General features: G+C 35.2%; 1 protein-coding gene across 1 annotated transcript in view; it reads left to right on the top strand.

Annotated features, from left to right (window-relative positions):
- Positions 1-26,646, top strand: part of CPS1 (carbamoyl-phosphate synthase 1) — a gene marked incomplete at both ends in the record, with an annotated part of 133,910 nt that overhangs the window by 66,320 nt on the left and 40,944 nt on the right. Inside the window, 4 exons of the mRNA XM_079710487.1 lie at positions 17,706-17,847; positions 19,189-19,254; positions 19,702-19,765; positions 21,489-21,670. Of these exons, the coding sequence (XP_079566613.1) occupies positions 17,706-17,847; positions 19,189-19,254; positions 19,702-19,765; positions 21,489-21,670 (454 nt within the window). The remainder of the gene's footprint in view (positions 1-17,705; positions 17,848-19,188; positions 19,255-19,701; positions 19,766-21,488; positions 21,671-26,646) is intronic.

Raw genomic sequence — 26,646 nt, 5'->3', positions numbered from 1 at the left:
TTGATTATCTTCATGATTAGCCTGGATTATGACATCATCTGCTTTTTTTCAGCCTCTTAATATCCAGAGAGGCTTGGTCATCAAGGCAGATACTGTTCCAACAGTAATAGCTATCTAATAACAGTTGGCATTATATGGCTGAGTTATATATTGGAGGAAGGTTAAGGTCAGCTGGTTCATTTTTACCTGTGATTTGTTTCAAAATTTCAACTGCTCCCACGTTCGAAAGGCTGACTTTAGATGTAGACCCAGGAAGTAGCTATTTATTTGGTCTGATTTGGGCCGACCCCCAAATTATCTTGCCTGAACATGTCTCTGGTACCAATGTGCCCAGTTCCCTTTGCAATTTTCTTATAAGTTCCTGGGAAAATGGGCAGTGGGGATCTTAATTAGGAGAAAGGAGAAACTTAAAGAGAGGATGAAGTGTAGAATGCTAGACGTGGGTTAAGCTTCACCAGTTCCTTCCTGTGCGCTGGAAGGAGCACAGGCTATGGAGCCAGTCAGATACGTGGGTGCACAGTATTACCAACTGCAGCATCATGGGCACATCACCTCCCTCACTTCTCCAACCTCACATGCTTCCTGCTAATGTCTCCTTTATAGTTTTGTTGTGGAGCTTAAATGACATAAATGCAAAGGACCCTTGGCACATGATGAGTGTCCAAGAAAGTTTTCTCTTATTCCCCCTGAAAATGAAAATGCTACTTGTTATACTGATATATGCATTTTAAGACTCATTTTCAGAGTCACTATTTGCATTTGCATATATATTTTGCAATGTACCATTTCTTAATTTTCTTTATGATGCATTGTCACTTATTTTAATACCAGACCTATTTTTTTAAATAAGGAAGTAATGATAGCTAGTGACACAAATACCATTCTTATCAAAAGATCAATAGCACTCCGTTATAATAATGAACAAAAATTCCCACTTTACAGTTGTTAATCATGCTAAAATTCTTCTAAAATGCAATAAATACATTCACTAGCAGAAGATGAGAATAGCACTTAGATTGATGACAGTCTATTACTTGTATTTATATATAGTCACCTGAAATGAAGTCCAGAATTTGACTTCCAAATAGAATATACCCACGTATTAGGTATATATGTGAATGTCCACAGACTGGAATAGAGAAAAAAAAAACAATGATTGTAACAAGGTTAGCATTATGGAAATAATGGATGAGTCTTACATGTCTATGAGAAAGTAGAAGTTACAGTTTTCTTACTTCCTTGAAGGGTGGAGATAAACATGTATCATGTTGAGGATGAAGTATGAAATCCCAGTCTTCTTCAGGGTGATGGGCCAAGTAGACAGGTATTAGAATAATCAACTCAATATCCCTCAGCATCCCAGCTCTGAGTGCTCGCTTCCATCAGAACTCAGTTTGTTATCTTCAGTACATGATCATAGCAATGGCAACCCTCTGGAAACTTCCAGAGCAATATCCATTCTTACCAACTTAGGTGTTAATCATTATTCAGACAGCTTCAGCAAAAACTTTCTCTTCTATACTTCAGTTCACTGACTTTCTCTTTTTCTTCTTAAGCTGTGTATTGCTTCCCGAGGGCATGCTAGGAAAGTTGACTGTCCTAGGCAGTTCCCCAAATTTATAAGCTAGTGTAGTGGAATGAATCGATCTAGAGTGATAACATACTTCACATTGGATTTCTTTAGGTTTTGAAAAGTTTCTCTTTACTCAATGTGATGTGAGTTGTATTATGGAGGATTCCAATGCCTATTATGCATATGCATTGGGATTCATATGTTTGATCTATTAACTTCACATTACCAGATCACTTTGCAAGTAGTTTAGGAAAATTGAGCTTGTCAGAATTTTCAGTGTAGTTGCAACATTTTCAAAAGCTCTCTTCATTGGCCTTCACTACCAAGCTCTCCAGACTTTAGTGTATCTATTTTCCCCATACTCACTCATCTTACCAACATTGACTCTTTTTTTTTTTTTTTTTTTTTTTTTTTTTTTTGCGGTATGCGGGCCTCTCACTGCTGTGGCCCCTCCCGCCGCGGAGCACAGGCTCCAGACGCGCAGGCTCAGCGGCCATGGCTCACGGGCCCAGCCTCTCCGCGGCATGCGGGATCCTCCCGGACCGGGGCACGAACCCGTGTCCCCTGCATCGGCAGGCGGACTCTCAACCACTGCACCACCAGGGAAGCCCCAACATTGACTCTTTTACACATAATGCTCCTCCCATATAGCAATTTCACTAGAAGAAAAATGCATTTATTTTGATCTATTAAAAATTACAGAAGTCTCACCTGTAATCCTTTCCCCCATTAGTACGTAGACAGATTCAATTCTAGTCACACAAATAAAACTGGATTGGAGGACAGAAGCACAGGTAGTATAAGTCAAACAGATAAATATGTCAGATGTCTTTATCAGCAGGTTCTCTTGATATAGCTGGTTCTCTAAAGTAGCAAAATAATGGATTTAGAACTCTATGTGTTAATACAGAAACTTGAATTTTGATTCCGTCAAACGCCTTCCAAGTGTAAGGTAATGATCAACGAATTTATTGACTACATATCAGGCACTGTTCTAATTGCATTATTTCATTTAATCCTTACCACAACCTAAGAAAGTCAGTAATTATCCCAATTTTATAGGTAGTAAACTGAGGTTCTGAGATATTTAGCATCATCCTTGATATCACATGCTAATAAATGACAGAATTGAGATCAAACCTGAGCAGGACTCCAGAGCCTAGGATGTTTTATATTTAACCCCTATGCTATATATAAGTATGTGTATATGTGTACACACACACACACACACACACACATATATGTATTTTATATATATATATATATATATATATATATATATATATATATATATATATATATATATATATATGTTTAGGGATGTGGCAAGGTGAATTATATAACATCTGGAGGAAATCAGAGTACATGTAGTAGACACTTCCAGCATAGTGACAGTATTTAATAAAGGGATGATAGTCCCATCATCATAGAACTAGCACATTTGATAAAGGTTTCAACAATATTAGTAATAAATAGATAAGCACAGGTACAAAAATATCACAGTTGAACCCCTTTCACTATAAGTAAGAAAGTTAGTCAACTGTAGTAAATCTTCTTTGTGGGCAAAAACTATTTCAAGACACTACACCCCAAACCTTTTTATTTATAATATCAAGTTGGATTAACAATTTTAGATTGAAAGACAGTCATGATACTTAAAAAAAAAAAAACCTGAATATGCAAGAAAAAATGTGAATATGCTAATTACCAGCTTTGAGCACCTGCCTATCTTCTGCCTATAACTTGTTTTTACATTCTTTTTCTTTATTTTAATTTTTAGTTTCTTTTGCTATTTCTGACTGACATGTGTAGCTGAAGAACTTTATTATACCTGCCTAAGTTCTATAATTTTGCTCTTTTACTGACTGGAACTAAGTTGAATTAAGTTTTGAATCCTTCTTTCAGTGATTAGCTTAAAGAAGGCAGCCACCTACTGCTTGTGCTGTACCATGTTAAAATGGAAAGTTTCCGCACTTTATGATGACTGCTTGTTCTTTTGCATTTCATTCAATTTGGGCAATTTTCCCAGTATGGTCCATTTTGCTCTCTGGTGTTTTTTTGCACAATGCTGCTATTTATGTTAGCAAAATAATGCTTGACTGTTTAAAAGGACTCTCTTTTCATCCATTTTAGATGTTCAAAAGTAGGAGATATGATCACTGTGATACAGTTTACACCATATATGTGGCTAAGTTTTGGGGCACCATATATGTGGCTAAGTTTTGGATTTATTTCTCTATTAATGATTGATATAAACTGAATTTACTATAGATTAATATGCAAGTTATTCAGAAATTGCTTTTGTCTACTATTCTGTAGGCTCATATGTTGGGTTTTTTTTTTAACTTTTAATTCTGATAATATTAATATTAATATTCTCTTCCCCCTTCACTGCCACTTATTGCTACAATGTAGTAAAAAAAGAGGAAAGTGTGCTTTTGAAGGACCTAATTTTCATCTGAACATCACTATGTTCAATGTGATAAACTACATCTATTGGTGAGTTGAGTGCTGAAAAGTCATAGGTGTGCCTATAGCTTAGGAAAACAATCTGGGGCAAGCCTGGTGAGTTCCATTTGGGCATTCAAGTGCTAAATTGAGCTCAGTAAAGTTGGCCATTTCCCTGCAGCCACAAACTTCTGGCAGATGTAATAATGCAGGTGTCACCTTAGCTGTAACACTCCCTTTGAATGTCCTCTCCTACACATGTTAGTTTCTATTGACTTTTTATTTAACTTGTTCAGGAGGCGTGGCAAAACCAGACAAGAGCGTTTTGTGCTTGTATTTGATTGAAGTTTTCTAGGGAAAAGTGTCACCTAAAAGTCATTAAAACTTAGGCATAACTACTATGTATACAACAGATAACTAATGAGAACCTATTGTTTAGCACAGGGAACTCTACTCAATAATCTGTGGTGACCTAACTGGAAGGAAATCAAAAAAGGGTGGATGTATGTATATGTATAGCTGATTCACTTTGCTATACAGCAGAAACTAACATAACATTGTAAAGCAACTATACTCCAATAAAAATTAAAAAAACAAAATCTAAGCTTAAGACAGAGAAGGATCAGTACTTTACTTTCTAATGATAATTTATACTTTTTGGTAGAAAAAATTAACAGTAAGCAATTAGCCTTAAAGGGTATTTAATATAGAAGCAATTTAGAGAAAAATATACATTTCACTATATATAATGTATAATCACGTGTTATAATTTTTATGATCCTTTACTATGATATATGCTTGTGATACCATTTGTTGTTTTCTCCACCCCAGTCTGTGGACCTTCATATATATATGAACATATATAAACACACTAAGTATATATATATATATATATATATATATATATATGTATATATATATATATACACATACATATGTATATATACACATACATACATACACACACTAATGTGTATATATATATATGTGTGTGTGTGTGTGTGTATATATATATATACACACACAAAGTATTTGGGTGTTTATTATTTTGAATGTAGAATGAGAATAGAGATGGTTGGACACTTTAGTGGAACCCATTGATCTGATTTGCAGAAAACAGTTTATGTCCTCTGACTTCACTATCAACTCACACTGTATTTCTAAGTCTCAGTTTCACCCTAGTTTAAAAAATACATATTCTCTTATTTTACTAGTTAGCCATGCTGCTAAGATGAATATATATTATATATAAAGTAATTGACTCTAAAGGAAAACAATTTTATTAGTTACTACATATTAGTATCCTATGGTTTGTCTTCATACCCTAAACCATTTATCTAATAAACCTCTTCAAGAATACCAAATATTGGACCTTACATAAAAAGGTTAGTTTTTCTTCTGGAAAAGAGGAGCATTACTGTGGGAATTTCCATGCCCGTGAGCTAATGACAAAAATACATTTTATTTTTAATTTGTTTTTATGTTCCATGTGATATTTTAGGCGATGTCACAGATTTGACAAGCCTCTATTAATTTTTCTAACTAATAATTTATTATATCAGGTATATTGTGAATAAAATTTTACAACAAATATTTAATGTTCTGAGAACCCTCATTGAATTAATTATTTAAACAGTGCTTTCATACTTTTGACAAATAATTATGCATTTTGAAAGAGTGAGAGAGAATTTGAGTCTGGCATGGGCAAGATGCATGTTTCACCTAAAATGTTTTCAGACTGATGTTCACATCATTCATAAAATAAACATTATATATTTTCTGCTTATTGATTCTTATATGTTCGATAGTTCCAAAAATCTTAAGTTGGTTTAAAATAACATATACTCATAATTTGTATGTATGTATGTATCTATTAATAGCCAGGATTTAATAGATTATCCATATGTCAACATCTGTGATCTCAGCATGATAGGCTGTGTATTTACTTGATGACATTTCTCTTTATTAGGAGCTGTTATTAGACCAAATGGTATTGTTAGTTGCCTTCAATGGGTTTGTAATCTATTTTTGAAGATTTGTATATGCTTAGGTATACATAAGACAGGATGCTTTTAATGGACCAAGAAACTCTAAGATCTTTGTATACTAAGTTATCTCATATAAGTCACAGTTCAAGAGTTCTTAGAAGGTATGCAACCCTACCCCATATTTTATAAACAAGACAGTGACTCAGAACATTTAAATAAATTTTTCAAGATTTCAGGGGAAGTGCACACGGAAGCCACGATTTGAGTTCAGGACTTTTGGAATCCAAGGATAGCATCTTTCCTTCAATATATCTCTATGCCATGGGAACCAAGGGAAGAGAGAATTATAAATAAATAAATAGGAAGACACTGTCAACAATATGTCATGGTTTAGGGAGAGCAGAGAGGGAGAGAACTGAGCAAGTCCACCAAATTTGATGATGGGGAGGAAAGAGTAGGAGCTAGACTGAAAGGACCAAATGTGCAATGAGAAAGAAGTAGGTAAATGGATGAATTGTACTCAGGAAGTGACAAATCGTGTTTGCTATTATTTTGTTATATTTATGCTGTATTTCATAAAAATGAGAATCTTACTATAAGGAAATTAAGGCTGTGAACAGAAATTAAAGTGAATACTCTCTACCTATTTGCTCAATGTACGTTATAGTTGGAGCCACACAATTTCGCTCATGGTTCTGTAATTACTACATACTAGGAGGATGCTCCAATTAATCTGTAAATTCCATTAGGGCAAATTTCAAATACCATGTCTTAATATACTTTTATTATAAGATTTTCTTAAAAGCTTTTGCTGATTTGTGTGAATGAAGAATGGACTTCACCATTCTAAAGAATAGTGTCAGTTCTGAAACAGATAAGAATGATTTTCAGTTCTTTATATACTATCTATTTTCTTGGAAATTGACCTTGCATAGAGTAAAATCTCAATAATATTTGTATGATAATATTCCCATTAAATAAATAAAAAATATTTTTGGTAGAAAATGAAAATCAGAATTTTTCAGTCATGCCAAAGAAGGGAGATTGGAGTGGAGGAAAATATATTACAATTCCTGGTTGCTGAAGGGACCCACAAAATTATTAATTGGAAAATGTGTAGTCCAAAATATAAACTCTGGGGACTTTCTAGTGGTTAAGACTCTGTGTTTCCAATGCCGGGGGCATGGGTTCGATCCCTGGTCGGGGAAATAAGGTCTCACATGCTGCACAGTGTGGCCAAAAAAATAAAATAAAATAAACAGAATATAAACTCTGTGTTGGAAGACACTGGAAATCAGCATCTCTAGGTTTTCGTTATTTAAGTGACTGTATATTTACTAATTAGCTAGGAAGTCTCTGAATGACTATTTTCTAATAAAAAGGGATATATCTAATTGTTTTTTATAGTCAAATAGAAATTATATATACTGGGAGCACTATAATACTTACATGGACATTGTAAACTCTATTGCCTGTTGAGAACAAGCCAAAATTTACAGTTTTTTTTTTTTTTTTTTTTTGTCCACGCCATGGTTCCCCGACCAGGGATCAAACCCACGCCCCCTGCAGTGGAAGTTCAGAGTCTTAACTGCTGAACCGCCAGGGAAGTCCCTACCTAGTTATGATTTTAAAAGTTATCTAAGTTTTCAAAATTTCAAATTTCTAGAAAACTTTTTATGAGAAATATTCATAAATATGTACAATGGTAGTGCAGGCTCTGATTAAATTAACCAGAAAAGAAGATTAAGGTGAAAAGTATATAATCATAACACTTATGATACGGAGATTTGTATTTCTCTGGTGACCTTAAGGTGAATTTCTGTTATAATACAGGTGGAAAATAATCACTATTCTATTTTTGTAGGTGGTGAAACTGAGTCACACAGAGGTGTGTGTCATACTTTATGTCACACCAGTCAGAGGAAAGCAAGAAATCTAGCCCAGGGCTTCTGCCTTCAGTTCTAGTCGCTAACCCCTTTCAAAAGCTTCTTTGTAGAGATATGACTTTTAAATCAGACAGCTGGAGATCAGCTCCTCCTTAGCTGTCAAGTTGTGAGCTGCGTGTTTCCCTGCCTGAATTGTTGACCCCACTTAGAGCAGAAGCCTTGTAAGAGATGTGCCCTTCTCTAAACTCTTGTGAGGAAAACGCGGGGGCCTGGAATGCAGAAAGCCTTGGTGAGTCACCTTTAAGAGATGTAAACAGAATTTTCAAGAGTATGGAGAGCTAGCGTAAGAATTTCCTTTTTAAATTTTTCTGTATTTATGAGACAGTATATATACGTGCGTGTATATATGCACACATACATACATGTACATATATTTTTTTCTTTAAATAAAATGTAAATGCCTTATCTTCCATATTAATGCGGGTGTGAGTTAAAAGCTCCTGAAGTGTACAATGGAAATTAAATATAGACAAAATAGTCTGCCTGAGCTATAATTACAGATGCTAGATAATCACTCACTGGCCCTCAGGATTTTTCACCTTCTCATTCATACCTGAGATGCCTTTATGAGCGCAGAACCTCCGCTAGTGCCCTGGGAGCTGAAGTGGGTGATGCCTATCTCGAGGAGTGAGACAGTGGCCTTGCCTCCCAACAGCGGAGTAAACGTCTGGGTGATCATTTATGCTTTGCAGGGGGTACAAAGTGTGGTGGGCCTCACCTCTTAAGGTCTGGATACAGGAATGCTACAGAGAGAGGGAAGAGATTTAGAAGAGCTGAGGTGCCACATTTAGGTGGCTTGCCAGTTTTGTTCTGCTGAACTCCTCGTGCTTCTTTTTTTTTTTTCTTTAATATTTATTTTTTTATTTGGTTGTACCGGGTCTTAGTTGCGGCAGGAGGGCTCCTTAGTTGCAGCTCACCAGCTCCTTAGTTTCAGCACATGGGCTCCTTAGTTGCAGCATGCATGTGGGATCTAGTTCCCTGACCAGGCAGGGATCGAACCCGGGCCCCCTGCATTGGGAGTGTGCAATCCTATCCACTGCACCACTAAGGAAGTCCCCTCATCTTGCTTCTTCTCCTTCTCTTCCCCTTTCTCCTCTTTTGTGTCTGCTCCTTCCCTTTTTCCTGTCTTCTGGCATTTGCATTTATGAAGCACTTATTACGTACTTTGCACTGTGCTAAACACTTGACACGTTTATGATTTCATTCAATTGATGAGATTTTTTTTTTCTCAGCATAGTTGAAGCCTGACTTTAGATTCAGTCAGTGATATTGGCCTATCTTGGGTTGAACTAGGCAGTTAGGCACTATTTGCCTATGTAAATATAGCAATGATAACATAATGGCCATCACATGGTTATGTTGATATTGCCCATACTGCCTCATACCCTACCTACCACCTATCTTTAGCAGATGGTCTGGTTTAATTTACCATACTTAACTCTAGGTGACTTGAAGAGGGAGCTACTCACTCAGTTCTTGAGTATATAGTTTTTAGTATGAAATAGATGAGAATTTTTGCTATCTGGGTATTATATGTCTTCTGAAAAACCCTCAGTGATAAAGATTTTTGACTTCCATGTACATAGTAATCCTCAAATTATCATAGATCTAGTGTGACATGACATCAGGAATTTAATTCTAGAATTTTTCTACATCTACATTTTTCTACATTTAATTCTACAATTTTTCTAGAAATGGCTTCTTATTTTTCCCCTTTCTAGAAAAGGCTTACATTTTCTCATTTAAGAACTAGAAAAATTTGGTGAAAAATTATTTCTTCATAAGTTACATTTATCAAGAAAAAAAATCTATGCAGTAGTTATCAGTAGATAGGCTTCACTTAAGTAAATAATTTTGATAAGATTCTAAGTAATAGTTTCTAAAAGTCAAAGAAAGTTACACATTTGTTATACATTTGTTATACATTTGTTGCTTGGGACAACATATGTGGTATTTGGAAAACTACTCTGTGGAAACGTGACTTGCTTTAAACAAAGATGATGGAGAAGTTTTAAAATATAGGACTTCCAAATAAACTTATTGTGACATCAAAGGATGCTCATTCAATGTCAGTTTTCTACTGGGGCCTCATACAATATTTCTTTTTATCCGCTGGATTTAAATTCTGGATGTATAACAAACCTATATTCATGGAAAAATCCAGGATTTTGCTTACTGAATACATCCTCTTAATTTTTGAAAAAGAATACACTGAGTGTATTTAAAATTATGAATAAATTTTCTAAGCAGAAATAACAGAAGCAATATTCCATAGTATAGACTTTGCCTTTTAGCTCAATCTGATCAGGTGAAAGCTGTTTTCTTAGTAGAAGCCTGCTCTTTTTAATGTAGCAGAACACTTTTTTATATACTAATGGACAAGTCTTATTACTGTGATTAGGTGGTTTCCATTTGTTTTCCATCATTAGCAATCAAGGGCAGAGAAAGAGAGTCACAGCATTCTCAACTAGAGATCACTGAGATACAAAATGTGATTTATTAAGGCTCAAAAATTATGATTAACCTAACCTATATTAGGTTATTTTCCCCATTTTCATTACTTGGTATTCATAAAATATAATTATGATGTTATAATCATCATATATTAATGATGTATATAAATGAGCTTACCAGATTAAAAGTTATATAACAATATTTCTGGATTATTGGGATCACTAAAGATTGATTAAAAATGAACATAGGGGGCTTCCCTGGTGGCGCAGTGGTTGAGAGTCCGCCTGCCAATGCAGGGGACACGGGTTTGTGCCCTGGTCTGGGAAGATCCCACATGCCGTGGAGCGGCTAGGCCCGTGAGCTATGGCTGCTGGGCCTGTGCGTCCGGAGCCTGTGCTCCGCAACGGGAGAGGCCACAACAGTGAGAGGCCCGCGTACCGCAAAAAAAAAAAAAAAAAAAAAAGAACATAGGATTCAGGAATTAAAAAATTGCCTACTTAAAAATATCTACTGTATCAATTTCACATAAGGTTTTCTTCTAGGTTTTGATTTTGTTGTTTGTAATAGCCTTTAAGGTGAAGTATAATTTTAAGTGTGTCATCCCTTGAAAATCAGCACTTGCAATTTTATGGCATTATTGTGATAGTGCTAAGCGAATCCAGATCCTAATAAATACTTTTCATACTGTCATGGTTTCACATGAACATCGGATCACTGTTTGTCCCAGACATGAGAGATAAAGATCAAGCTTTAACTCTTCCAAAGACCTCATTGCTGTACAGAAATAAGGCATGGTGCTCTCAAAAATTAAGAGAAAATAGTAGTACCTACCCAATTTCCTGGGTTTTATCCTTTGCTTTTCTAAACGCTGCTGCTGCTTTTGAAAAATGTCTTTTTCATTTCTCTCAAGGAAAGAGGTAACAGCCTGTCTCCTTGACAGAAAAAATGAGAAGACAACTTCTCCACTTGATTGCATTATTGTGATTGTGGCATGGTCTTGAACCTGTGAAATGCCAAAAATAATCAGTGAAGCCCTGTAAAACTCAGGGGAGAGGCTGGTGAGGGGTCTTGGAACAGAGCACATACATCTTTCTCAGTTCTCTTTCCTTGTTAAAACTGGTGTCATAACTGAACATCAGGCCTAGTGTTTTTCTTAGCTTCTGCCTTTTGGAGGATTTTTTAAAAGAAGATAATAATAAAATTGTAAGCCCATCCCATAATTGTAGGCCAAGTGGAGTGCTCATTTTCACATTAGAGTTTGTGCAATCTGGAGGGAAATTTGTTTAGTATTACTTGTGAGTTGGTGGATCAGATAAAAGCCAGTCAAGTGGAAGAGAGGACCAAGTGAAGTACGCGGACTCCCCTGGTAATTGCGAAGCTGCAGGCGTTCCTCCAGTCAGTTAATAGATTTCCCCAGCTCCTGTGTGCCAGGTGCAAATTTCCTCATTAAGGGGAGTTTATTCCATTTCCTTTTATCATTTATTATTGAAGACTAACTGTGAGTGGCGGAAGCTTCAGAGATGACAGGGTCGGGTAGAATTTTAAACAACAACAACAAAATCTACATCGGAAGTCGAGGAGAAAGAGAGAGGCTTGTATTGTTTATAAAATGGGGAGAACACATGAGAGACTTGTCGCTGTAGAAGCTGAGCCATCCTGTCTAACCATTAAAAGGTGATGTCAGAGTGTGTAAAAGTCTGATCGTCTATTTTTAAGACTTTTTCCCCCTCTGAAATTTCAGACTGTCATTTTGTGCTGCTAAGTAGAGAGAAACTGAAGATTATGAAAAGGCCAGGCTCACAGCTATTTGGGTTTCTTTGTTTAATTGTTTAGAATCTATTATGCAATGATGAACGTGTAACCTTTTTAGAGTTTGCCCTTGAACTCTGAAAGCAAGGAAAGCTGGTAGGGGAAAGAAAATTTGTATACATAGTATATTTTAGAGGACACGGTTCTGAAGTATGGATTTAATGTGTTCATGTTCAAAGGAGTAAAGATAAACATACTACTATACTCAAATACATATCGAATAACAGAAGGGTAATTTATTTATTATACATATTTTAACACTGTGTTCCTTAGTGCAATATGTTCCATTCAGCTGAGCACATTTCTCTCTTGGTATAATGCTTCCTCGATTTACAATGTAATATAAATGGAGCATTTCCTATTGAGGATTCAAAAACAGTTTTGAATTACAAATTCAGTGTTTATCTTCCTTTTAGTAATTATTCTGTTTTGAGTTTGTTCCAAATTAAGGTTTTCATTTTCCTTTGAAAAAAATAGAAATATTATAGCCCTGTCCCTAAAACAAGCTTTTACCTAGCTTGATATAAAAAAAAAAGTCTCATTTTGGTGGGAATTCCTTTTAGCAGACAAAATGGGGGCACCTCAATATGGGCAGATAAAGATGAGAAGCATATATCTAAATCACATTGTTAAAATGAGCTTTATGTTCACTTAAGATTATTCATCTTGTATTTGACTCTGAAGAGGTTTAACCTTATCTAAATCACTGGCGCAAAGCTAATGAATCGTGTCTTCAAACTGTCTCTTCTCTTATTTTATTATAATGGAACTCAGAATAAAATTTTGTATCAGAACAAGTAGGGAATGAAGTGAATTTTCTTCTGTGTGTAATGACATGCCAACCAACCTTGTGTTATGCAGAAACAGTGGAGAGAGTGAATGAGGGAAATAATGGAGAGCGGCCACCTACGTCCTGTCTTGGAGTTAGGGGTAACACACAGAATTAGGACCATGGTCAATGTGGGAAGGAATCTAACTTGTCTGTGTCTTTGTAACTGCCATGGTGGGTCAGAATCAACATCTCTTTTCTCAGGGAGGAGGATTGCAAAGTGCTTTGCACTATTTCATAAGCATGTCTAAAGAGTAGAAATTAATAACCAGAGAAGCCATGAATGAAATACTGTAGAAGATACATTACTTGGAACTTCATAGGAACATATCTACCCAATATTCGCATTCAAGTTGAAATAGATGAACATGAATATATTCATATGCCATTCCAATTTAATACACCCTAATTTTAAAATGTTTAAATATCATATCATGCTATTGATCTAGTTATTTGAATATCGAGTGAAAGTTAAATCAGTTTTTGGCTTACCAAGAAAATATTCTGAGAATCAGCTTGTGAGCTTAAAACATGCACTTTGTAGGTCTGGCTTGAAGCATCTGTTTTAGAACTCTCACCTGAGCGGGTGCCTATGGAGAAGTAGTTTTCACCCCCATTCTGAAACTCAGTCATTCATTATTTTGTGTTACTGTTGCTTTTCTCAGCATCCCCTTTAAATAATGAAAACTCTCTGAGGTGGGGATGCTATGGGGAGCAGTAATGATTGAGTTAGTCTTAGCTATTTCTTTGCCATAGACCTGAGCACAAAATTAATTCACTTTACTTTTGTATGCACAAGGCCAATTCTATCAGCCTTCCTTTTTCTTTTTTTTTTTTATTTGTTTGTTGGTAAGAGTCCAATTTTATTTGGTGGGTGGAGGAGGAAGACTGTGTATATTTGCTGGAGATGTCTTTATATGCTCTACTGGACTCTTTTGGTGGAAAAGAATAAGAGGAATTATGCATATTTCAGCAATAGAAAAGACTACATTGCTGAATGTGGACAAAACAAATGCAAATTTACTGCATCCCTAACAGAAATTTGAGGAATCTAAATGGTTTCTTTTTTTGTTTGTTTAATACCATTATTTATAATTTTTATTTAAAGCAATATAGCAGCCTTTGAAGAATTGACTGATCCTCCATATAATAAGAAATAAAAAATAAATCATTCAAAGCAAAAAAAAAATCTCATCAGAAGAGTTAAAGATAAATAGGTTACTTCTGGTTATCTTTGGACTTCAAGAACTTGCATTTGTGCTGGTCCATAGTCATAATTATAGGTGTGATTGTTCTTTTCAAGGCATGTTTCTTATGTGTGTCCAGACCATTGCTGTTCAGCATTAGCATTTAGTCATTTTAGTTAGTGTGGTTGTTGATATAGAAACATAATATAGGTTTTGCCTCAGATAGTTTTTGCAAGAATAAAGAAATGTCTGATTGAAAATCTATTTATTTTTGCTTATTTTTCCTTTTACTGCCATCCCACAATGATGGGTAAATGCTCTGGCAGGTAGCTGAAAAAATCTACAGGTAAGAATTGGCTCAATGTTGTATGCACAGTGTTTCTCCACCTAACTCAAGCTTCATACCTGTGTTTGTAATAAGATTGCAGATCACAGAGAAAATGTGTAGCCTTTCCTCATACAGGTAAACATGACTTAAAAAGAACATCATCCAAAGTTTTAATTTAGGAAAACTGTTTATTTGTCAAACACTTCCACTTTGAGGCTGAATGCACACTTGCACATAAGTAAATGAGCAATTGGTTTAGTGTTGGCAAGGAGAGTAGAAATATGCCTTTATAAAACAAATAGCAACAACAACAACAACAAATCTTTCCTCTGCTTTTGTCTCAAACATTTTTTTTTTTGCTAAACTAAAGGCAAATACCATACATTTGAGTGTTTCAAGAAGCTCAGAAGCTCAGCAGTCACCTGCTGGGTAAAGCCTTTCCAGACTTCCCCAGTAGAAGTTGGGAGCACTTCCTCACAGCACCTCTCACTGTGCTATCAGAGAAATGGCTATTTGTTTGCCTTCTTATATACTCTGATCTCCTTAAATGTAGAGATTTGATATTTTATCTCTCCATCAAAATACATAGGACAGTGCTCTGACACACAGAGCACTTGTTCACTAAATGTTAAAGCACTAATGAAGGAAATGACAGTGAGTGTTGCACCGCCTTCACCATCCACAGTGTCCTACTAACTCTTTCCAACTACAAATCCTCAGTATGTTCCTCTGCCTGCCATGCCCATTGCTTCCTCATATTACTGCGAATGCAGTTGCCCTTGCCTTGTCAACTCCTTTCTTCTGTATAAACCTGAACTTATTTGATGGTTCTGTTCTCATCCCTCTACTGCCATAGTATTTCTCAAGTGCAACCACTCATATTGTTGTCTCCTTTCTCTGACCTCACATTGCACTACACAGCTTATCTCTTCACAAAATGTTTGAAATCACTCTCTATCACTGCATTGCCTCCAATACTGTTTTGTATCGTCTTGAGCAGCACTGTCTAGTAGAAATTTCTGTGATGATAAAATATTCCATAACCTGCACTGTCCAATATAGTAGCCACTAGTCTGTATGGCTATTGAGCACTTGAAATGTGACTAGTGAAGATGTGGCTCTGAATAATCTAAAAAATTTTAAACTAATTAACATCTAAATTTAAATAGTCATGTTTGGTTAGTGGCTACCATATTTGATAGCATGTAGGTAGCACAGTGCTTGGCACATAATACGTGACCAATAATACTTAATAGACTGTGTTCAGGAATTTGACAGGAAAATGTGTCATTCTGAGAGAATGCTTATCAAATACTTGAGAAGACTGAGAAATCAAAATGGAAATAGGAAAAAAGAAACTAAATTCACTAGGAGAAATAATGGATTTGAGAGACAAGACAAAGTAGGTACCATAGAGAAAGTGAATTAATTAGGAAGACCTGTAGCTTCAGAAATCCAAACTAACACTTCTATAAAAAAGCCAGAGAAGTAGCTATTAAATGTACCATCTTGCTTCTTCTGTAAACTCAGAATATGAGTTAATTAAATTAAGAAGATTGAAGGATAGAATGAACAAAATGCAGTAGGTTTAATTCAACTGCATTCCATTAGCAGAATTTCAATGAAAATGTTTTATTTATTATTAGATCTCTGGCAACACACTGTTATATTTAATTTCATTGTATTGACTATCAAACTGTTATAACTGAATTTTATCATATTGACTATTGCTTGAAACAGCTTGGCCACAGCTGTTTGGTTAGAGACACTTTTATAGTAGTATTTAATTCTTCTGTACCTCGACCCTTTGCAAATTATTTTGTGTACATTTTGAATTCTAGTTATAAACTGATTTCAATAACTTCTTTGTCTTTTCTATAAAGTAAAAAAAACTGTAGGGTTACAGTTTCCTTCGTTCATGTAATAAATATTTATTGAATGCCGTCTGTGAGCCAGAGAGTGTGCTAAGCTTTGGGAATAATCTGGTAAATGAGCCAAATGTATTCTTTGCCCTCATGGAACTTGAATCTAGCAGGAAAAATGTCTGGCTGCTGAATAAAAGCTAACAAACATTAAAAATATCAGGAGATGATACATGCTAAACAGTATGATTCCAGCTATGCCCCTAGCTCCTGTAAAAGAGTCAGTTAAGAACCCAGGAAGATCTGTGTATGTTAGGACAAACTAAGAAGGCTTTGAGGATGAGCCCTGGCTTTAGCTGACCTATGAAGCTGGGAGCTGGAGAGGAGATGGGTGGGTGACAGGAATGTCAAAGGTATTACAGGTGAGGGAAATAACGTGAATGGTGTCTACACTGTGGAAATGAGCATGGGGAAAGTGAGGAGACAAATCTGGCTTCAGTGGAAAATAATCATAAAATCACAGAACTATCTTCTCAACACAGACAGATATGTAACATTAGTAAATAGAGACAGTTTATGGAGAGGATACCCAGTCTGATGCCATGCTGGGATGCACAGATGAAGAAATTCTCAAAGCCCATAAAGACCTGGAACACAGGTCAGACACTGGAGAAGGGGCTATGGATTTGGGAATCATCAACTAGTTATGTAGGATAACTAGTCATTATGAGCCAATGACAGTGACTGAATTTAGGAAGGGAGAGAAAGTAGCCAGATGTAAGCAGGTAACAGAGGATAGAGCCTTGGAGAAAAAAAAAAAACAGTAAATTGTTGTTGTAATAAAGTAGGGTGAGAAGCAACTTATTGCCAGAGAAAAATATCTTTTTAAAGAATGGAACATCAAAAGGGACATATGCTGAAAGACTGAGAAAATGAAAATTAAGAAAGACTCCTGGATTTAAGAGGTTCTGATTATTTTTGAAAGAGCAAATTCATTAGGACACTTGGTGCAGAAGTCACTTTTCAGGAATTAAGATGAGAAGAGGGTGCATAGGGTGTGAAAGTAGGAAACCACACGTTTGAGAAAGTCAGTATTGCAAATAATAGACTTCCTAGAGGCTAGACCATTTAGTTGGTTATTTGTGTATTTTTAAAAGGCAGGAGACCTAAGTATGTTGAAGTTGGAAAATAAGGAGCCTTTGGTGATTTTGAAAGTGAATAGTTCACTGCTTCTTATTGTGTTTGGTCTAAACTTGAATCCTCTTTTTCATTAAATTCTAGTGAATCCATTACAGAAGAAACCCTGAAAAAGGCAAAGGAGATTGGGTTCTCAGACAAGCAGATTTCAAAATGCCTCGGGCTGACTGAGGCCCAGACAAGGGAGCTGAGGTTAAAGAAAAACATTCATCCTTGGGTTAAACAGGTAAAGGAGAAAAGGAGTTTTTCTTTCTTCCCAGGATTTCTTGGGTGAAATGTAGGCACCAATTCATAGAGCCATTTTCAATAAAAAGGGGTGGAATTCGAAAGTGATTTTACTTTTTCAATTGATGCCCATGATGTCACTTATTTTATTCAGCACAGGATTGATTTATGCTTTAAAGGGGAAAGGATGAAGGGACACTGGGATATAAAGGGAAGAGTGAGTACATGATTTTCTTGGCCTAAATGAAAAAAAAAAAAATCAAAGTGACCTCTCCTCTGCTTTTTGACCCACGTGCAAATATATCTGTAGTAAGAGAAATCCTTAGCATAATAGAAGGACTTGAAATGCCCTAGTGTAGTGACTGACCCTCTTGAAAAGAATAGTCATCTCTTTTGGCACTGACTTTTTACAGGGTAATACTTTATTTTAAGTGCCCCATCATTATGGTTCATTTAGTATTCATTGTGTTAGTGCTGGGCATAATGAGCTCATCTACTGTTCATGACAATCACACAAGAATTTTCATAGGTGTACTGTTGTGATCTTTTTTGAGCCTTCAGTAGAAGAGATGCTTTGGCTTAAAGTACCACCAGCTGGTTTTTGTCCTTTAAAATCATTGGATTTTCCCCATGTGCTCAGGGGGCACACACATAACTTTAGGTCTCAGGCTTGATGCTGAATATTTTCTACTCAGCAATTATTATCTTTCTTCCTTCTCACTTGCCTTACAGTAGTTTGCCCTGTCGGCCCCAAATTCTTGCTCACTAAGCTGAGCTCCTGGCCCTTGAGAGCTGAATTGATTTACTCTTTCCAAATGTGTTCAATGAGATCTTGTCCCCTTCCCTTCTTCTTCATGCTTTGTGGTATTTATGTCATCCCATTGCTCAGTGCCATAGGTAACTTAAATCCTATGCATTAATTTACAAACCAAAGACATCCTTATATATAGGTCATTTTGCTTTGATTTTAGATTTTATTTGCAGTTGCTTTAGACAGCTGGTTGGGTAAGTTTTCCTGATAACCAGTTGACTATATGACCACCTTGTTGTGTTTCTGAGAGGTACTATGTAATGGTCTGTTGCTCTGGAGTGCATATTGTCATTCATTGCCCAAGTGATAGCTAAATTGTATCATTATTTTTTCTCCCCTCTCACTTTTAGAATTAGAAAGCAATTGGATTGTACATACCTTTTTCTTGTCTTTATATTTGATAGTAATGGACGTTAAAGGAATATGAATGCAGAACAAAAAAAAAAAGTCCACAGCATTCTTGAAAAAAAATTATAAAAAGGGGGGTAAAAATCCCTATGTATGTAAGTATTTATTTATTTTATCTTGCAGATTGATACACTGGCTGCAGAATACCCATCAGTAACAAACTACCTCTATGTTACCTACAATGGTCAGGTAGGAACTGCCAAACTTCTATAATGCAGAAAACTCTAGATTTAGTAAATGGTCCACATGGGGGAATCTACGTTTTGTGTGTCTTTAGTTATCTAGTAACAAACAATGACATCATGTGAGTTGAATGTGATGATGTGCTTCCGTACTCAGTCTTTTAAGAACTGCCCTAAGATGATGAAATCAAACAAGTGAAGAGATAAAGACAGTGGTTACATGATCATACAATTATGCTGTTTGCTCATGACTAGCTAATTAAAAATATTGAATAATTTTGTTATGAATAAGTAGGGCTTGTATAACACGTTGTACTTATGGATTCCCAAAGACTAATAGAGGATGCATATCAGCAAGAGGAAGAATGGGAAAGACACACTCAAAGACAGGACACAGTTTAAATAGAGGGACGAATAATGTAATAATTTCCACATCTTACTTTTTTTCCCTCAGGAGCATGATATCAATTTTGATGACCATGGAATGATGGTACTGGGCTGTGGTCCATATCACATTGGTAAAGTGATAACTTATATTTACATAGGCCTTTTCAGTTTCATCCATGTTAATTCCATTATTCTAAGAACTATGTAAACTAAATGCTGTCATAATAAAAATTTTACAAATTAGGAAACAGAGGTTCAGAGACATGTAGCCCAACTTATACAGCTATTAAGTGGTAGAAGTAGGACTCAAATGTGGGTTTCAACCACAGATTCCATCTTCTTTCATTTTATCATGTCATCCCTTTATCATTTTCATCCTCATGAACTAAATTCAGCCTCTTACTGGGGTTGGGGAATGAATTACACGTTGACTTTTTCTCTTCCCACATAGTTTTTCACAAAGAGCTATATTTGCTCAAGAACTTTATACATCAGCCAGTAATTATATATGTAAACCCAGTGTCTGACCTAACATATGACTTGTGTTGACATTAGATGCAAAGAGCTCTTCTCTTTGGGGCACAGGAAGAGTATTACATAATTTAATTGAAACATTCTCACCAGAAATTGTTCTATTTCTCCCAGTCACTTAAAACTGAATATTTAATAGTGAATCAAGATCTATTACAGTTACAAAGTATATATTTAAATAGACAATGATGTTTCTTAATAAGTATATCTAACATTTTGTCTCTGCAAGGTGTTCTAATATGGAAATGATGAAATATATGATTTAAATGTATGTGGTCTTGTTTTGTTACTTTAAGCATAGTTTATTATAGTTTTTACAATTAACTAATTGCTTCAGGATATGGTAGTTTGCCAATTTTTGGCCAGATCTTAAGGTAGTTCAAAAGTGTTTATACCTTTGCCACTTCAGTTATCTTATGGCCACTTCAGTTATCTTATGGCTAAATGGTCTGGACGCCTTCACCAGGATCTACCCTTTTCTTCTCGAAACCTTTTTTCACCTAATTATGCAACAATTCTACATTACTTTAGGGCCTAGGAAAGATTAGCTGAGCTGATAATCAAGTACATACTTAATTGATAGTGAGATTTAACATGCTACTGTATTTGGACAACTTATTATTCCGATAAGAATTTTTAGGAGACAAAGTCCTAATGCAAAGATTAGTACAAATCCCAGAACTTTCAGTTCTATGGCATCCCAGTAGAGGTGATATTTTGAGGCATTTAGGCCATTATTATACTTCAAATTACTTCCTAGAAGGTCGCTCACTCTGCATGGGGTGGCCTTGCCAAGCTTAAAAGGATATGCTTGGAAAGGCCAGGGCTTTCCAATCAATCAAGATATGTCAGAGCTGCAAGGCACCTCAGGGATCATTGGGTTTGGCCCTCAGACAACAGGGTAAGTGGAAGGACTGAAATAAGAACTCAAGTATTTTAATCTCTAACTTAACTACTTTTGTGTACTGAGGTCAATATGTTCACTTTGAGTTTCTTTTCAGTAAATGAGTTTTTTAAAATTATTATTACAGTTATCTCCCATTAACTTTCAGATTCTGAATGCTTTGAATATGGAGATTACCTCTTCAGAACTTAGCATACAAAACAAGCCAACCTGTCATTGTTTAATTAGTCCCTGTTTTTACTACTAATAATATAGTGTGCATAATAGATCTCACATTTATATTTTGGAGTTTTAAAAATTGAATTGAAAGGGTATTAGCTCCCTTAGCCTGGACTGATTGGCAATATATTTCTGCTTCTCTTTGTGTGGTAACTTCAGGCTTCTCTTCCCCCCTTTCACCAATCTCATGGTCTCTGCAGGCAGCAGCGTGGAATTTGATTGGTGTGCTGTCTCCAGTATCCGCACGCTGCGTCAACTTGGCAAGAAGACAGTGGTGGTGAACTGTAACCCTGAGACCGTGAGCACAGACTTTGATGAGTGTGACAAACTGTACTTTGAAGAGTTGTCTTTGGAGAGAATCCTAGACATCTACCATCAGGAGGTAAAAAAGAAAAGAGAAAAATATATGCAGTGCATACTTTATATATGTGTATTCATGTATGTAGATTTACATTGTAATTCCCCTTAAGAGAAAGAGCTACCGGTGTCTTCCATTGTCTAATTTCATAGTGAAACTAAAAAAATCACCTAGCCTTAGATTCTTGAGGCCCTGGCACAGAGTAATTATTTTTCATATAAAATTCACTTTTTCTTTCTAAGCATTCTAGCTCTACTGAAAATTCTTCTTGGTAGCATGTGCCTGATACATATTAATTAGCACAAGACAGCCCCAATAAATATTCTGCAAAATGATTTAATTAGTCATGTAGACATATGATAAGCAGCCTCTCTCTAGTTCACGTGCTGTTGCAGTTTAATGATGACCAGTTCTCAGAGGAGACAGTCATTCACAGAGGACTGGTTAATTCTTTATGCTATCAGATGAAGCCAGTAGTCTTCAATTTAAAATCAATGAGTTCATTCTGAATGATTTTGATGCCTTTATAGCTTGCTCTTAAGTAGCTCTTCCATCTCCACTCCAGTATTATTGAGTGTATCTTCACTGTGCATTTATATGATCCCAGGTTACTGTGAGTCTGTAGAACAAGTTAGCTTACAATTAAAAAATACCTACTTGAAAATTTTAGAGTGATGTCCAATAGTTGTGCCTTTTGATGTTATTGTAATTCATTTCCTACTACGGAGAATCATCCCTATGTACAAAATATGGTCATTTAAGGAAAAATAATTCTAACTTGGAGCCACAGGACTTAAATTCTTGACTTGAAAATTCATTTTTTTTTTTTGCCAGTTATATAAATTCTCTGGGCTTCATCTTTTTTTTTGTTTATGAATCATAAGAGTGTTTAAATGTTCTACATGCAGGTACTGTGAAGGCAACATGAGATTTGTAGTTGATATCACATTGTCAAGTATAAAGTATTGTGCTAGAACAATGTGATGATTTTATTATTGTGAAGAAAAATATAGACAAATTTAAGATTGATGTACCATCATGTTTTCCTATCAATATTTAGGCCTGGCCTACTAATATTATAATATAATGAAACTAAACCATTAGGTAGAATATACACAATTTTTAGTTCTCTCTCTGACATGATTTTTCTAATGATTTTTTTATTCATTTTAGACACATAAGTGGGGATCAAAACAAGTACATTCTGCAAATATTTCTTGAATACCTTTTAAAAATCAGGTTCAGCAGGATAGAGAGCTATAAAACCAGGTCCCTACCTTTAAGACATTAAAATAAAACTGGAATCCATGACGTAATATGTGAAAAGTTACATAATTGTTTTAAAAACGTTAACAAGCATTACAAGCAATAACAGCAGGCATTTTACACATAATTAATTATTTCCCCATGAAATGGTTTAAGGAAAGATGAAAAACTTCTACAACTGCCTTTGGATGCAGTTACATATGGATGATAATGAGGTCCTTTTATTATAACTGAATTCAGTATGATAGAAATAAATAAATTGGCCCTTATTTGAAGCTAATTGGTTTTTATAGTGCTACTATATATAATAAGGTAATTGTAAATGTTATGTTGAAGAACATAAGAACAATATGCCATTGATGTATCCTTTAAGCTACCCCACAAGAAATGTTATGTATCATATGCACATATCATACACATATGTACATATACTTGTGTATATGTTTCCTTGTATAAGGTTGTTGTGTGTCTCCTCACAGCAGGCTTTACAAGCATTGTCTCTCATACTGGGTGTGCCTCAACCTTCAGAAGGCTGCCCTTATTCGACCTCGGATGCCCCTAGAGATTCTGAAGGCACTGAGGCATTCAGCTGTAAATTTGTGGAAAATTGGAAGCACGTCTAAACTTATTTAAAAGCACACATTTGAGTCACTTAGAAGGGCAATAGGCTTTCCCAAGGATATGTAGTTACATGGGATGATAGAAAGTATGATAGGTCCCTTGGTCCAGGTCTCTTGGTCTAGTTCAGGACCAAGCCTGTTTCCATGGAATCAAAGAAGCACCTCTAAAGAAAACATTAAGGGGAAGTCAGAAAAGTGACATGGCCTGTGAGTAAAGCAGGCTGCTTTGGAGGGAGGTCTTGATCAGAAGTTGAGTGAGAGGAGATACTAGAAATGCCAAAATCTCCTTCCCACTTGTTCTTTTTTTTTTTTTTTTAAGAGAAAATGTTATAGTGATATATCCCTTTGGCTGCAGACATTTTTCTTTAAACTTTATAAAGAGTAACCCTTTAAACTGAAGTCATTAATTCCTTATGATTGTGCTCATGAGTTCTGCTCCCTGAGAAGAGATTTGCATTTTTATCTTTTATGTTTTGGTGTGTGAGTGTGGTACATATATACAATGGAATATTACTCAGCCATAAAAAGGAACGAAATTGGGTCATTTGTAGAGACATGGATGCATCTAGAGACTGTCATACAGAGTGAAGTAAGTCAGAAATAGAAAAACAAATATCATATATTAACGCATATATGTGGAACCTAGAAAAATGGCACAGATGAACCGGTTTGCAGCCAGAAGCTGAGACACAGATGTAGAGAACAAACGTGTGGACACCAAGGGGGGAAAGCTGCAGGGGGTGGGGGTGGGGGTGTGATGAATTGGGCGATTGGGATTGACTTGTATACACTGATGTGTATAAAGTGGATGACTAATAAGAGCCTTCTGTATAAAAACATAAATAAAATAAAATTCAAATATTCAAAACAACAACAAAAAAAATACCAGGCAACATATTTGATACCTTATGATGTCCCTGTCTGATTTGAGTCCTGATTATACAATTTTTCTTGCTTTTATGATGTATAATTTACTGGATCATACCCCATAGATATGTACTCTGCTTAATAATTTAATTCTCCTATTTTTAACACCTAATACCATATGTATATGTAGACAATGGTACCTCTGTGCTACAACTTGAGTTAAGTGAATGAAAGATCAACAGACATTAATTAGTGACAGGCAAAACCCATCAGGTAATGCATCACTCTAAACCAGGATTGGGGTTCATTCCTAGCATTTGGTTTAATTGTAATTAAATATAAGCTTAAGATTCTGTCTGAAATGTTAAAAATGTTTTACTAAAATGCATATTACTAAAAAATAATGCATGATCAACCTCACTGACAGAATATAAATAGTGGAGGCTTGTAAATTAGAGATAATACATTAAATTACAAAAATCAAGGCTATTTTTTGATGCAGTAAATGCTATTTCTGTTAGTAAGGCAAGTTTTCTTACATTGTATTCTGTCAATAATACAGCATTTAATTTGTTTATAAAAGTAAGGACTGACCAAAGAGATTAGTGTCTAAGGGAAATTGAGATGTTCTAAAATAAATTTGAAGAATTTTCTTTTCATTCCTCACTGCAAAAAATAAATTTCAGGTTAAAGATTATTTCAGAAAGGTTTTTGTGCAGTGATACCTTAGCTTTGTGATATCAGGTTTAAAAAACTAAGAAACTAAGCTGGGTAAAAATACTACAAACAAATCTAGGTAACATCGATAGAACTTTGGGACACTAATGGAATTACTTTAGGCCTGAAGTATTTGGAAATTTGGGAAACAAATCTGAATTTTAGAATATTTTATTTCAGAAAGTTACTTGAAACTATTTGTGTGATTGTATCAATATGTATGATAATAATTTATCTGTGTGGGATACCAGATTCTCTTCCCTAAGTCCCTACAAGTTCTGTGCTTGGAGTTGGGGCCAATTTAAGATAAAATTCTTCCACAAAACTCTCATCTATTAACTTCATGCCATAAATGTTCTCTTCTACTGAATTCTCTTTGCTGTACAGGCAAAACCTGCACAAACCATCACACCATTACTCTACAACATTCCTGTGGATGTGATTTGTCTTCCAAATGATGGTCTTTATTTCTGGAGGTCAATGATGGGAACAGGGTTTTGCAGTGAATGTTTTTCTATCTACCACTTTCCAAAAAGAGTGTTTTAGAAATTGCTCTTCTACTAACTTCTAACATTCACTAACTTTGAAGCCAGTCAGAAAAACAGGGTTAGCTTCAGATTCAAAGATGTGGTATATTAGGTAAGCATAACTGCTTTACAATATGCAGAATTGAGTTCAAGTAAGTCTGTATTTGCTAGATAAGAAAAATGGGCAAGTCATTTCACCTTCACCAAGCCTCAGTTTATTTAACTGCAAAATGGGGATAGTAATAACTGCCTCAAAGTGATAACCATGACCATGAAAGTCAAAACATAGTCTAGGGTATATAGTAATATACTTAATAAATAGTAGCAGTGCATATTATTATTGTTTTTAAATTTGTTGATTTATTGAAAAATAAAAATCAATTCCATAGAGTTATTTTTGAAAATATTGATATATTTATTACTTAGAGCCTTTTTATTCAACTGTAAGTACCTATTTAGTCCAATTGACTCTGATATTTGCTAACTGGCTACTTCTCCCTTAATTTTAGAATTTATTTTGAAGTCTTTCACATAGAGACTTTTCTATATATTTAATTGAGGAATTAGTTTCTAGGCTTCTAAAATATTAATGCTGCTAATAAACTAAAAATAATAAGCAAATAAAAATACTATAGTTAGGAGAATAATAGTTATTAAAGGTTTTGCAAAAAAAGGATATTGAACATAAAAAATGACGATAGAAGCAGTTTAAGTGTACTTATAAATATGCAGAAATGTGGACTGTTGTTTTCCATAATGTTTACAATGAATTTAAGCACTCAATTGCAGGCTGTTTGCTTAAGCAGTACATAATTTCTCTTATCAGAGAGAAATGAGCTTCATCCCTCTAAAAAATATTTCAGAATAATTTCAAATAATGCCAAAATACATTTGGCACATATGTATTACTTCAGCAACTTTCATTAGTAGGTCATTAAAGCAAACACAAAGTACGCCCAGATCAATGGCTATCAGATATTGTAATATTTTCTAATATAAATAA

This window comes from Hyperoodon ampullatus (assembly GCF_949752795.1).
Source record: "Hyperoodon ampullatus genome assembly, chromosome: 8".
In the NCBI taxonomy this organism is placed as follows: domain Eukaryota; kingdom Metazoa; phylum Chordata; class Mammalia; order Artiodactyla; family Ziphiidae; genus Hyperoodon; species Hyperoodon ampullatus.
The sequence above is the reverse complement of the archived record's forward strand: the minus strand, read 5'-3'. Positions and strand labels throughout refer to the sequence as shown.